Raw genomic sequence first — 13419 nt, 5'->3', positions numbered from 1 at the left:
AGAGGTCCTGAAACGATACGGGTGTATCTTCGGTTCGTTACCAAAGTTGGGCTCAACAATGATTGTTGGATCCGTTGACATATAAATTCATTTTTCTTCTTTTGAGTAAGGACACTCCACACTTGGTTGTGTTTTTCTCCCTCGGCGAGTACCATGATGCATAGTTGCAGTAAAAATTATTAAATGAAATTTTACTTGATCAAAAAAGATGGTGTTATCAAAAGAATAAATTATTTATATCCCACATTGGAAAAAGACTACATACAAACCAAAGCAAGTCGTTCACTTTCATCAAAATTGAAGTCATCATTCTGATTTGTGGGTTCATATAATGAAATCACAAAGGTGGTACAAGTTAACGGCCAATGACACCAGACCAGTAGAAATGCTTGAAGCAGCTCTGTAAATATTCTATGCAACTGTGAAAGGGAAAGAAAAAAAATCAATACTATTTCTAATAACTACAAAAATAAAATGGAAACAGTGGACTAGTCCAATACTGTCCAGATACTATCTTCACTAACTGCTTTGAAACCAATCATTGGCCTACAAAAGTAATATTAAGACCAAATTCCTGAAACTGAAATCTATAGATGCTCTTGTGTGCATAAAAGAAGCAACTCCTGCACCACCATGCCTGAAGCCACATGAAAAATTTTGAAAACCAAGCAATCTGACACTTTGGGAATCTCAACCTTCTCAACTTAATCTCATATTTTGCCTGGTCTTGATCATCCGCTTGAGAGTTGCGAGCCAAAAGTTGCACTCATCCCACTCACTAGTGGTAAGTTGTATCTGATAAGGACAAAACCAAATAAAAAAAGGTAAACATCTATTCATGGTTTGACAAAATAAAGAAGTTGAAGTCTCCATTTTGGTACCTGAATGCCTAGGGCAGTGGTGAAATCACCATTATCCAGTGCCTGGCACAGCTGCACAAGTTTATCACCAGCATTTTTAGATATGTCTCCGCTGTTGAGTTTGGCAAACAGTGCACCTATCTTCCTTGAATTGTCTTCTATTTCACGCTTCTTAGCAGGATTTGCACGTGAACCTCCCAACGCTTCAGATGTTTCATTGAAAAGTCTCCCTAATGTTGCGATTACGGGTTTTTGGTGGCCTGTTATGTACGACAAAAACGCACCTTATGTTGGAAAATTGAACCAACTAATTATCATCTTCTTAAGCTGTGATATGAACTTCACTTCATATAAAGACAGCCCAAGTTCAAAGGGAAACAAAACCACAGAATTCAAAAGGTTTAACCACATTAAAGAAAACATTACCGGGAACTTTTGAAGTATCAACTGTCTGTATGGTAGGTGGTGGAGCAGGAGCCACGGAAGGTCGAGGTGGAGCAGGGGGACTAGATGGCTGCAGAGTCCCCTGAACAACTCCTGAATTAGTGACTGGCATAAATCCCCTTTGTGGAGGGGGTACAGCATGAGGCATCTTATTTGCAGGAACTGGATTGACATGTGATTGATGAGGGGCTCCTGAACCAGGCCCTGTTTGCATAGGTTGAAAAGCAGTTCCCTAAAACACAAATGGAGAAAACTTTAGAATATCCATCGTGGAGATGGTTCAGATCTGTAAATTAAAATCAAGTGCAGATCTACCGACAGGATACAATTGAGAACCCAGCGTAGGCTGATGATACTTCTCCACATTTGGCAGACCAGGAGGAGTCGAAGGAATAAAGGTCATGTTAGGCTGAGTAGAAGCAGGAGGTACAAGATATTTTTCCTACAAGAAAAACACGTGCAAGTTAAATGAGTTGTACACCAAGAACTCGGGAATTGAAAAATTATACAAAAAAAAAAAAGTGAATTGTAGGTTCCATTGTAAAAACACATTATAATCTATAGAAATGAGAAAGAAATAAATAAATATATATATATAAAAATTAATTTTAAAAAGGCAAAATGTACCTGTGGTAGTTGAGGTGTTGGTGTAGGAACAAATATGTGAGGAGGCTGTGATGGAGTCTGTGATGGAGGCTGGGGGTATGGGACATATCCTCCACCTGCATATGGAGGAGTCACAGGTTCAGAATAGCCGCCATACGGATTCACAGGTGGCTGAGCTGGTTCCTAGCCAGTTCAATTAAAAAAAAAAATGAAAGTTAAAGTTAGTCCACATTAAAGAAATGGATTTGGCAACAAAACAACAATGAAATATCTGGATGAACACCTGATAATATGGAGGGTTCCCACCGACATAAGGGGTTTGATCAGGGTTTTCAAATGTTACAGTCTTGGGGACTTTCTCTACTGCAGCAAAACAACAAATACCATCATTAATGATAATAAATAATGCAGGTAAGAGGAGGAAAAGGCTTCATATTTTGAGATATGTCACCATCCTGTGGATAACTCTTATATCATGTATCTATCTATATAATAACTCTTGACACAATTGATTGTGATCATCAATATATTATTGATGGCTGCTGAGCTATGATCTTCAGCAGGAAAATACTACATATGACCTGTTTGGGAATAGCACTTTTGTGAAAAGTTCAATTACAAATAATAAAAAATTTGCCCAAAAAAAAAATAATTCAAATGTGACTAGAGCACTTGTCAAGTGCTTTCCTCCTAAAGAAAAGGTGGTTTTTCCACTTTTAGTAAGTGCTTTTAGGCCTTTCAGAAGCAACCACAAAGAGACCCATAGATTAAAACAGTACATGGGAGCATTTCCAAAAAAAACATACCGGGTTCTGTAGAAAGAGCAATACGATCCCTTAAGATCACTAGTTCAGGAGACAATTCATCAGAGCCCAAGAGTTTCAGGTACTCCATTGCTGTTGTCAAAAGACCTTGACTAGCTAAAATTTCAGCATATTTCTCAACAAGTTTGCACAAAGAAGCACTAAATCGCTTCTGTCCAGTTGCCAAGGCAAGTACTATAGTCTTCTCCATTAATTCCTAAAGCAAATACATAGATTTTGTCAAGTTCAAGTCCCGGAAGCCTACATGCACCATAAAATACAATAAATAAAAACAAAGTTACCTGAAGAAGGTCAACATAGGATCTCCCTTCATGATCAGTTGTCAGATTCCTTGACCAAATATCTACCGTCTTGTCAATATTTCCCGCACATATATAACAAATAGTTGCTGCCAGGGTATTACCAGCAGCTATAAGTCTAGCAGCAAGCGTATTACAGAGACCTTCCCACGCCTCTATTGATGAAAACTGTTCATGAAGAAGAAAATAACATAAATGACATATAGAGCAATTTAGAGTGCACTTAAGATGACTCAGAAACAGTCACGTAATAGGTAGAAATCATATGGATATATTTTCTGCAACTTAAATTGTTGCACTTGTAATGCAATTTATCAGAATCTCACTTAACCCAAAATGTATTCAAGAAGTGTCAAAGACATAAATATTTAGATCTTAGAGCATGGAAACTTACACTACAGAGAACAGCAAGTGTTTCCTTCCAGAATTTGAGGGGTCTGGTGTTAACAAGACTTGATAGATCATTGCTCACCATTGCAGAAACAATCTAACAGTAAACAAAACTTCCAATTTCAAAATAGCATAATCATAAGATGAATAAAAACAATTCTTTTAACATCTTATTTGAGGAAGAAATCCTCATATGCAAAAGAATCAAGTGTTTTACTGCCTTCAAGAACACAAGATGAAAGTTCAAATACCTTAAGGTAAGGTGAATGGCTCAACTTAAGGTATTGATCCCGAGTGCGCTCCCACAACGTCGGACCACCAGCATGAGCAATAACTAAAGCATCAGCCATTTTATTTGCTGAAATGCACTTTGCAACAGCCCCTTTATAATCTCCTACAGCTAAAGCATGTTGAACTGATTCATCAAATGAAGGATCGGCGCTCTCTTCCGGTTCATCAGGTTCTTCTTGAACTTGGTCTGTAATAGGAACTGTATCCGCCGCAACAAATTTGTCACCAGAGGTTGAATGAGGAGTGTCAGCTTTAGGACTAGGAAGATTGTTAAAGAAATCTTCTCCATTGTCAGAAGGAAAAATTGTAGTTTCCTTCTCAGCACCCAAACCAGCTTTATCAGTTGTTGAATCCTCAAGCCCAGGTGCACTGACTTCCGCTGATAGACCATCTTGAACTGTTTCTTTTGTTTCCTCAGGTACACTGAAACCAAGATGTGTGATCAGGTTTGTCCTTGCAGTCCCATCATCTTCAAACATAACCCTTAACAAGCCCCATGTTTCCTGGTCATCTGCAGACCTGTGAAAATAACCATGCAAATTTGAAGCCAAAAAAATACATTAACCATGACAGGAGAATTGAAAGGAGAGAAATGATGACTCTCCCGAAGCTGATGAAAACGTTCATTTCTTATGATAAATGACATACTCAGACTCCTGTGCTTTCTTGTCACATAAAGCCCGGAGTGAAGACCTTTCCCCATTTTGTATTGCACTTTCAAATTCAGATGAGCGATCCACCAAACTTTGTTCAGTAACCAAGCTGTGCACATAAACCTGGTAAAAGGAGAAGATAAGCTATAAAATGCATCATACGTTCATAGTACACAATATGGGCAGCATGCCAATAACTTACCTCTGAAACACCAGATGAACTAGGGTGAAAGGACACAATCTTGCCTCCAAAACCAAAAGATGCTCCAGCTGGGCGCTTATACCATTTTGGAGCTCTGAGAGGTCCTGTGTAAAGGATGACACATGAAGCTTAGAGAGAGAGAGAGAGAGAGAGAGAGAGAGAGAGAGTAGGAATAGCCCACGCTCCTTCCAGGTAAGCACTTATTGAAAGATAGAATATAGTTTAAAAATTACCGATCTTACATAATATTTCATTAAAATCATACGATGATTTATGCAATTTCACTTGGTCTGAGCACCAATATTCTACATAAAACCTAAATATTCAACCTTCACAAAGCCACACTACTGAGTTGAAATCTTTTCATGAAACTATTTAGAATAGAGGTGCGGCACAATGATGCAGGTCCCTTCGTTCGAAGAAAGATTATTGGAGGAGGAAAGAAGTGTTTATAACAAGGGGGGCAGTAAGGCCCAAGCTTTTTATCCGTTTCTTGTAAATTTCTTTCATTTCTCAAATTTTTGAATTCATCATTGATCCTCATCTCAAAAGACTTGAATTAACAAACAGCAGTGTTTGTGCCTATTACCCCATTTTCCCCTCTGCATCAATTCCAATCAGAATCTAAAGCTGCAAGACGTAATATATTTAATGCTTCGGTTTGCAATATCTAGGACAGAGGCATTCTGGTAAATCCTGTGATTAGTAATGACGGGCCACAAGCTTTAACCGGAAATGGATACACCCATATTGTCTAATTACCCCTCAAATTCCTAATTGGGTGTTGATCTGAAGAAATCCTGCAACTTATTCTTCGGACACCAGCCCATGTAGTCACGCTACGGCCATTATTCTCTTATTGCACACAACAGAAGTAAATATGAAACCCTATGCCCATTATTCGACCATCTCAGTACATATAACCATGTAGTCAGGCTCACCAACTGTTCCACCCTAAGTCCAGACTGTTGAAAAGAAAAAGAAGTGTTTTCTAATCTTAATTATTTCAAAAAGTTTTAACTTTCCAATAGTATACATAAGTTCTAACCCCCCAAATTCATCTTGAATCACCAAGAATTATTGCCTCTGGCAAAATAGAGGAAGTGGGAAAAGAAGTAAAGCGAAGAAAGAAAATGCTAATCCAACAAAAGAGTACTGTTAACAATCCAATTGTTATCAAGTATGACTTACCAGCACCAAAGTCGCTCTCCCCCACACCATATCTACTGCAACCCTGTGAGAAGAAAAAAAATTAACCATGGTAAGATCATGACTAAAAATGGATACATCAGACACAAATACATGCTTGTGTTCCATTTATGAAAAACACCACGAGCAATCCTTCATTAATCAAATTATGAAATAACAGGCTACACCAGCCAATAATGGTGGCCAATCATGAGTTATAGTTGTTCATCAATCTTAGCATTCACCACCAATACAGTTGGCGGAGAAAGTTCAGCATTCCATTTAACTCATCACTTCAAACATTTTTGGCTCACTAATCTTAATGTCAGATTCCTGACTTCAAGTTTTTGTTCTTTCAAATTGTACCCATCAAATATCACACTGGATTTACATTCCACAACTTCTATGCTTGGACACTGAAACTTCAGGATAGCAATAAGAAAAACGGCATACCTCAATATTATAAATTCCAATTTTTCCATCAAATGAAGACGCTGATATCACTCCAGGTACTTTCGGATACCAATGCACATCGAAATTCCAGTTGGTTCCTGCAGGCAATTCACATACAATCTGGACCAAAGAAAAAACATCAAATCAAACACCGAACAGTACACCCCAACAAAAACTGAAGGAGATTAAATTGACACCAGGAGGTGAAGGGGAAAAACAAGGTTAAGTGAAAAATGTATCAGTCTGTGTTAAGGACAGTAAATTCATACCTCTGCAGAAACTGTGTCCCAACAAATAGTTCGATTGTCCTTGGCACACGTTAGCAGATAAGAGCTGTCATTAGGACACCATGACATTGCAATTACACCTGGAGTAAGACATACAAATATAATAATCATAAGCATGTCCAATTTATGTCCAATCAACATAATGTCAGTGAAGTTGATGCAACAATAATAATTAACAATCTCAGAAAAATGAGTACACAATGCATAATCACGAATCTTCAAAGAACATTGGAAACAACAAATCCTCACATCAACAAAAACAAAAATCAAAGCCACCAACTCTAATGTAGGTCATAATATGAGGGCTCTTTGAAGGTAGTGATCCTTTCTCTCACCTCCATTTTCAGACTAAGTGACCTAAAATAAACAAACTGGGGTAAGGGTCTATAGCGAACGATATTTGAGTGCAGTAGCAACTTGAGGGTTTGACAAAGTGCTGATGCTTTCTCCCACCTCCTTCCTCAAACTAATGATCTAGAATAAACAAAATGGGGTGTACTATAGTGAAAGATACACGAGCGGACTAGCAGCTTAGGATGATTTGACAAATGAATTATATTAGCCAATTAATAATCCATACTTGAATGCAGCTCAATTTTATCCCCCCACGGAAGGGGCAGGAAAAAAGTAATCAGCATATCAAGTTCTATAGAAATAATTATTTTACAAGTCACCGTTCTGATATTGATTACTAGTCCAATAATACAGAAGTCAACAACAGAGAACAATAACATATGAACAAGTTCCATAGAAACATTTATTTCAGAAGTCACACGTCTGATATTTGTTACTAGTCCAATAATGCAAAGGTCAACAACAGAACAATAACTAAAGAGAGGAGGTATAACAGAAATTCCAAACTCATGGCATACAGGGCAAAGAAAATTATGACAAACTCAGACAGAAAAATGCTCCCAAGTGAAAAGGAAAGGGTTAAACATATCACAACAATAACTAATAGGAAGATGAATCATTTTGCACTTGTTACCTTTAGTGTGCCCCACAAACTCTTTAACTGGTGACAATATATTACGCATATCCCAGAGCTGCATGAACTAAGAAGTTAATATGTTTGATCTCTAAGATATTTCACAGCTAGACAAATGAAATATCATCCGCAAATTTGTTACCCTGAGAGAAGGTGAACCATCTTCATCAGATGCAACAACAAGCTGAGTGGCAACATCAGGATTCCACTGCAAAACAGAGCACCGTCTTCTAACTGAATCCGCAAAACTGTCAGCAAATAATGTTAAGTAAGGTCATTGAACGGTTCCAGATCATGCAAGAATGCGAGATCAGTTCACAGTGAAAAAATAAAAAAATAAACTAGCATGTTACCTTATCACTGGCTTTTGCTTTTTTAGGTCCCAAATCACTGGAAAAGATATCAGATGTCATTTTCTGAAATTAAATGCAATCTGTAGCCAACGAATCCTTAAACAGTATCAGGTTCCTTACCAGTTGTCCCATTATACGAAGAGGATGCCAATATATGTTGGACCTTGCTATTCCAAGATAAAAATGAAATCTCACCCTGGGCAGCAGAACCACTTCCCTGCATAAAGATCAAAAGTTTAGAATCAATAATGTCCAGACACCTATAACATTCTCACAGATGTAGAAAAGTAAAGAGACAGATCTCACTATGGTGGAGGAACATGGGTAAAAATAAATGTTTATATGCTTCCTCAAGTTACAAAAATATAAAAAGAAAAAGCCTCATCCTTTCCATCTGTTCACTTCTCTTTGCTTATTTTATTGCTTTATAAGTCCCACATCCTTCCATGGTTGCAATGCATATTGTAAAAACTTATTTTTTTTGGAATCTTTCATTAAAACGAACAAGAGATCAAGAGAATTTAGATATATTACACTTACATATTGTAGATCTAGTACGTAGTTTTTGCTACAAAATCACACATATTGTGCATATATACATATATATATATATATGTTAGCTGTGCAGATAAAACATAGACGTGTATGTGAGTCAAAAATAAGAAAACTGTGTCTAAGAGATTATGACCTAGAACTGCATTTCATGGCATATTGAGAAGTGTGATGCATTCAGAGAAAAAGAATTAAACTTCAATAATCCGACAACAACCAATCAATACAAACCCTAAGAGGCGGAAAATGAGTTGGCTCAGTAGGATTAGCCAAGTCCCAGATGCAAATTTCACCATCGTCGGCCCCAGATGCAAGTAAATTTGGGGCGATTGCATTAAATTCAAGACCACGAACCTGAAATAAAAATAACAAGAAAAAATTTTAGGAGGTTAAAACATGCTACAAAATCATCAGAAATCCAAGCACTGAAAGAATCAAAACAAAAGACTTACAGGCCCCTTATGTCTTGTCAGACGCTCAACGGAAGCATTTTCCCCCGTCTCAGAACTAAGAAGAAGCAACAATAAAATAAGTTCCTTCTGAACCAAAAAATACTATGATGTTTTGTCAAAACAAGGCCCCAGAAATTACAGTGAATATGAAAACTAAAGTTAACATGAGCCACAAATTATTGCAAATTCCCAGAAATTCAAGATCCATTGGCCTTTCTATTTGATTGTATTGACTGGCCCCAGGAATAAAATAGAAAAAATATACATAAACACAAAAGTTTCAGAGAATATAAGTAGCAGACTACTAAAGTAAATATACACTTACAAGCAACCCTAATACACAAAAAAAATATACATTATATAAACATATATAATATATACTGGAATAATCCAAGAAAAGACAAATTGCATCAACTCACATACCAAAAGTTCCAAGGAGTAATACAATAGCTGTTTTAATTTTCAAAGCCTCTTCTACCATAGTTCATGCAAATGAACAAATCAAATACATAGTACATACTATAGAAGGAACACATATGTGGAAGAAACTATGGCCAAAACGGATATCTACCATGTCAAGTTTTATACATCTTCCTCCTTTTACAATAGTATTGAGAGTTAATTTTGAAATATAGGAACAGGAGATCTCACCCCCACCCCCCCCCCCCCCCCCTCTCTCCCTCTCCCAACCACACACCACCACCAAAAGAAAACATAATAAATAAAGAATTCCCCCTATATTCCACCAGTAAAAAAATAAAAAGGGGCGTGTTGAATTATGAAACTACAATGACTACAATGTGTGATGGAAAATAAAGGGGGAGTTTGGACCTGAGATTACATGCAACAAATTTGTTGATAACATCTAAAAGTCTCACTTGATTGAAAAAAAATGGATCACTGAGAAATTTTTCTGGATAGGATACATTAATGTTAAATAAACCAGACCATAATCTGATCAAGAGACAAATCAAACAAACTATTTAACCAAGGTGTCTGGATCAAATGACATCAGAAAAAAAGAAAAAAAAGATATTCCGACTGTACCCACACTCTACCTTACTATATATCAAATCCATCTGTCCTCACTTTTGCAATGCCACATCTCTAGCAGCCAAAAAATAAATGTTCCAAATGAGAAAGCAGACAATTTCCTATCATTTATACAATATCGACGCTAATTTGGTTACTCAAAAACTGTATAACTCTTGGTAACTTAGTGGATGGTCTTATAGTAGTCCCCTCAGGTCCAGGATTACAATGGCATTGATGCTCCACACAAACCATATCAACTCTCGACAATTTAAATCATAGAATCCCAACTCAGATTTCTCTACATTTACATTACCAGCGGCCAAAGTTCACACACCATTTCACTGAAAACAAAAGAGATAAACTTGGATTGTAAAACCAAATCAAATTGACTAATTGGGATCTATTCAATCACACTAAAACAGTCACACCAAAGAGATCAGAGTTCAAACACAACGAGACTACAGAAGTCGCAAAATTCCCCCCCACATTACCGCAACATTGAAACAAAGCCACATTCCGAAACCGCATAAAATCCAAGATTCAATTCCAATCCTAATCCAAACCAAAAACGAAACCGCGGAATTTCAATTCGAGAGTTACCGGATCAGAGTGAGCGGATTCCAGATATCAATAGTCCCATCGACGAGTCCACCGGCGATGAGCCCAAGGCCAAAGTCTTGCGAGCCTGATCCAGCAGCGGGCTTGGACCACGATAACCTGTTGAATCTCTCGGAGCTCGTGGACTCTCCCACTACAGGAAGATCACGATCGTCCGACTGTAAATCGAGCTTGAAGATCTCGATATTCGCGGAGGAGCTGAAGGACAGATCCACCGCTCCCGCCATCGTCCCGGCCGCCATGTACGGAGCGTCCGGCGCGACCGCCACCGACGCCGATCTGTTCACCCCCTTTATACACGCCATGGCTCAAAATTGTGGAAAACCGCAGCCCCCTCCCCCCAATTGAATCTATATATACACGCACGAAGCTCAATTATCAGAGAAAATCGAGGTATATAGGTGGATGGATCTGGTGGAATTGGGAATCTGGATTTCTAGGGTTTGGTTTTGGACCTGATCTGTGTGTGTGAGAAAGTGAGAATGAGGACTCTCTGTCTCTCTCTCTCTTAGAGAATGTGAGGGAGTGTTTGTGTTTGTGTGTGTATATGATATTTGGCAATCGCTGGCGTTACCGGGGTTGGTTTATGAGAGTCGTGTTTGCGGGGTTTTGCAATCCTATGCAGTGTGGGCTTCTTTGAGTGAGGTCTGTGTTGTAACGTGACCAATTATATCTTGACAAGTGTACACGACTTTGCGCTATGTCCTTGAAACTTTTCTCCCGTGTCAATATTTTTTTTTATTAAATAAATAATTCATATACAATAACTAATTTATTGTTGGTCGAACTCTCTCGTGTCGTGTTTTTATTTTATTTTTTATTTACAAATAACTAATTTAAGAATGATAAAATATTGATAAATTCAGATTTCTTATCAAAAAATATTTCTTTCAAAAAATAAAAATAAACATTCTGTATCATTTGATCTAATAGCATAAGTCTCTCCTTTCGTAACCTAACACTATTAGGATTAAAAACTCACATACATCAAGTACAAACCCTACTTAATTCATGCACCCCCCCCCCCCCCCCAATGTTATCAATGGAGACACCTGCCGTAGTCTCATCATCTCTTACCTATAAAAACACACTCAACTGTACTTCCCTTTGGTTTCAAATCTTCTTCCTCCTTTTGTCAAGTTAGCAACCAACTCCCATTGACTTACAAGCCTTCTTCTTTTGGGAGGAGACGCTAGTAGCGTCCCTTTCTACTATAGCAATGCCAAATTAGGCTCAAAGAGACTAAAGCTATAGGTTCAGTGAAAATGCATAGTTGTTTCTTACTGTACGTACGTAACTAGAGTCATTGAAGCAATACGCTTTATCCTAGATTGGTTGGGGGGGGGGGGGGGGGGGGGGCCTACTTCACTTCACTAGTAACCCAACACCTCCCTTACTCACAGTAGACATAATTGGTGGCGGAGTCCGAAACTTACTTAATTGAATCGCGAGATCTTAAGTTAAGATGCCTAAACTTGAGAAAAGCATTGGGGTAGCTTCATCATGAATTGATTGAGTCTAAAATTGTGACAAGGGATCCTTAAGCTATACATAACCACTAAGAGGTGAAGCCTTACCAGGATTAGCAGAGGAGGAGGTCACAACTGAAACTTTGAAACCGCAGATCTAGGGTTAGGGTGAGGATCTACAAAGTGGTAAGCCAGTGTCGCCGACACATCCGGCGGTCCCACACAACCCTTCACTGGATGTTCCAAAAGCCCACAACCCTTTTGTACTTGAAATGTATTATAGCAAATGTGTTGGAATCATATTTGAACACCATTGGAAGGTATCCTTACTTCACTGGATTCATAATCTCATGCTAGTTCTTGACTAATGTATAGGTACCAAGCCGAATTCTTGCTCTATCCACCTAAATGATGTGACTGTCACTGCTTTCTTTGTCAGTGGCATCAACATAGGCATAAAGATTTTCGCACAAACTTGAACGATGTGGTTGAAACTATACTAGCCTTGCACAATCCATCAAAAATCAAAGAAAGCCAACATTGATTTCCCATAAAACCAAGGCCCCAGTTGATTGATATGCTTATGTTCATCAAGCTCGGAGAATTTGATAACATACTGTTGCTCTTCTCTTAGATTGAAAGTCTATTCTTGAGGTGCCAAACTGAGGTTATAGTTCCCATGAAAGTTTTTGAGTCGATCTTCTTTTTCAAAACGAGACGATGACCCACCACATAATAGTTATTTTAGAGGAGACATGTGCCTTAGTAGAGATTGCAAGTGTTACCGCCAAGAAAACAGATACTTGGGAGGATGGTGGAGGTGTCAGGAACGGCTGAAGATTTTCGCTTCGAGTTTCTCTCTTGTAGCAAATAGAAGTTAAAGCATATTATCTCGTTTACTAAATAAGAAATAAACACCCACAAAAGAAGTATCTCTCTACCATACAAGCATGTACATCAAATAAACGCAAATGCTATACAAACTCGTACGTCAAATCACTGCAAATATAAGTTAAAGAATAGAAATGAAAGAACTACTTAAGAATATTGCTCACACTAAATCATCAGAGATATTATGCTTTAACTTAATTGTATTTATATTAATCATGTTTCTAGTTTCCTCACCTCAGACTAGATAATTGTCGACTCTTCAAAAGAAAAAAGAAAAAGTAATCTCTCTACCTTATTAGATTTCAGATTCAGATTTGTTGAGGACCCGAAATCTAAAACTAAATGCTATAAGAGTTTGAAAACCTAAATTTGGATATGGATTCGACTTGGATTCCGGACTCAAATCCCAAACCCAACTGGATTCCAATCCATATTTAAAATCCAATCCATCAAAACCGATGTCCTTGAAATGTTGTGTCATCATGCCAAAGAGGACTTTCGACAATCAAAAATAATGACCACAAAACCACATATTGTGAGATTTGAGGTGTAGTTAAATACAGC

General features: G+C 37.8%; 1 protein-coding gene across 1 annotated transcript; it reads right to left on the bottom strand.

Moving 5' to 3' along the window:
• Positions 1–261: 261 nt before the first annotated feature.
• On the bottom strand, positions 262–11077 carry LOC112188608 (protein transport protein SEC31 homolog B). Its single transcript, XM_040514312.1, has 22 exons — positions 10478–11077; positions 8843–8897; positions 8622–8744; positions 7959–8055; positions 7839–7875; positions 7628–7733; positions 7486–7543; positions 6480–6577; positions 6211–6330; positions 5761–5803; positions 4570–4673; positions 4363–4490; positions 3675–4233; positions 3428–3520; positions 3016–3201; positions 2717–2930; positions 2194–2273; positions 1932–2093; positions 1624–1746; positions 1287–1536; positions 882–1120; positions 262–795 (listed from the first exon to the last, which is right to left on the bottom strand). Exons 1-22 carry the CDS (start codon positions 10798–10800, stop codon positions 700–702), a joined length of 3294 nt encoding a protein of 1097 aa, XP_040370246.1. The 5' UTR covers positions 10801–11077; the 3' UTR covers positions 262–699.
• Between the last annotated feature and the right edge of the window lie 2342 nt (positions 11078–13419).

Source organism: Rosa chinensis, chromosome 1, assembly GCF_002994745.2.
Source record: "Rosa chinensis cultivar Old Blush chromosome 1, RchiOBHm-V2, whole genome shotgun sequence".
In the NCBI taxonomy this organism is placed as follows: Eukaryota; Viridiplantae; Streptophyta; class Magnoliopsida; order Rosales; family Rosaceae; genus Rosa; species Rosa chinensis.
The sequence above is the reverse complement of the archived record's forward strand: the minus strand, read 5'-3'. Positions and strand labels throughout refer to the sequence as shown.

What these genes read in the sequence shown, in the direction of transcription:
- LOC112188608 (XM_040514312.1), bottom strand. Translation starts at nt 10,800, where the DNA reads ATGGCGTGTATAAAGGGGGTGAACAGATCGGCGTCGGTGGCGGTCGCG. An exon ending in GCCATTCACCTTACCTTAAG is followed by an intron (nt 3,521 to 3,674) that starts GTATTTGAACTT and finishes GTTTACTGTTAG; the next exon opens with ATTGTTTCTGCAATGGTGAG. An exon ending in CCACTGCCCTAGGCATTCAG is followed by an intron (nt 796 to 881) that starts GTACCAAAATGG and finishes TGTCCTTATCAG; the next exon opens with ATACAACTTACCACTAGTGA.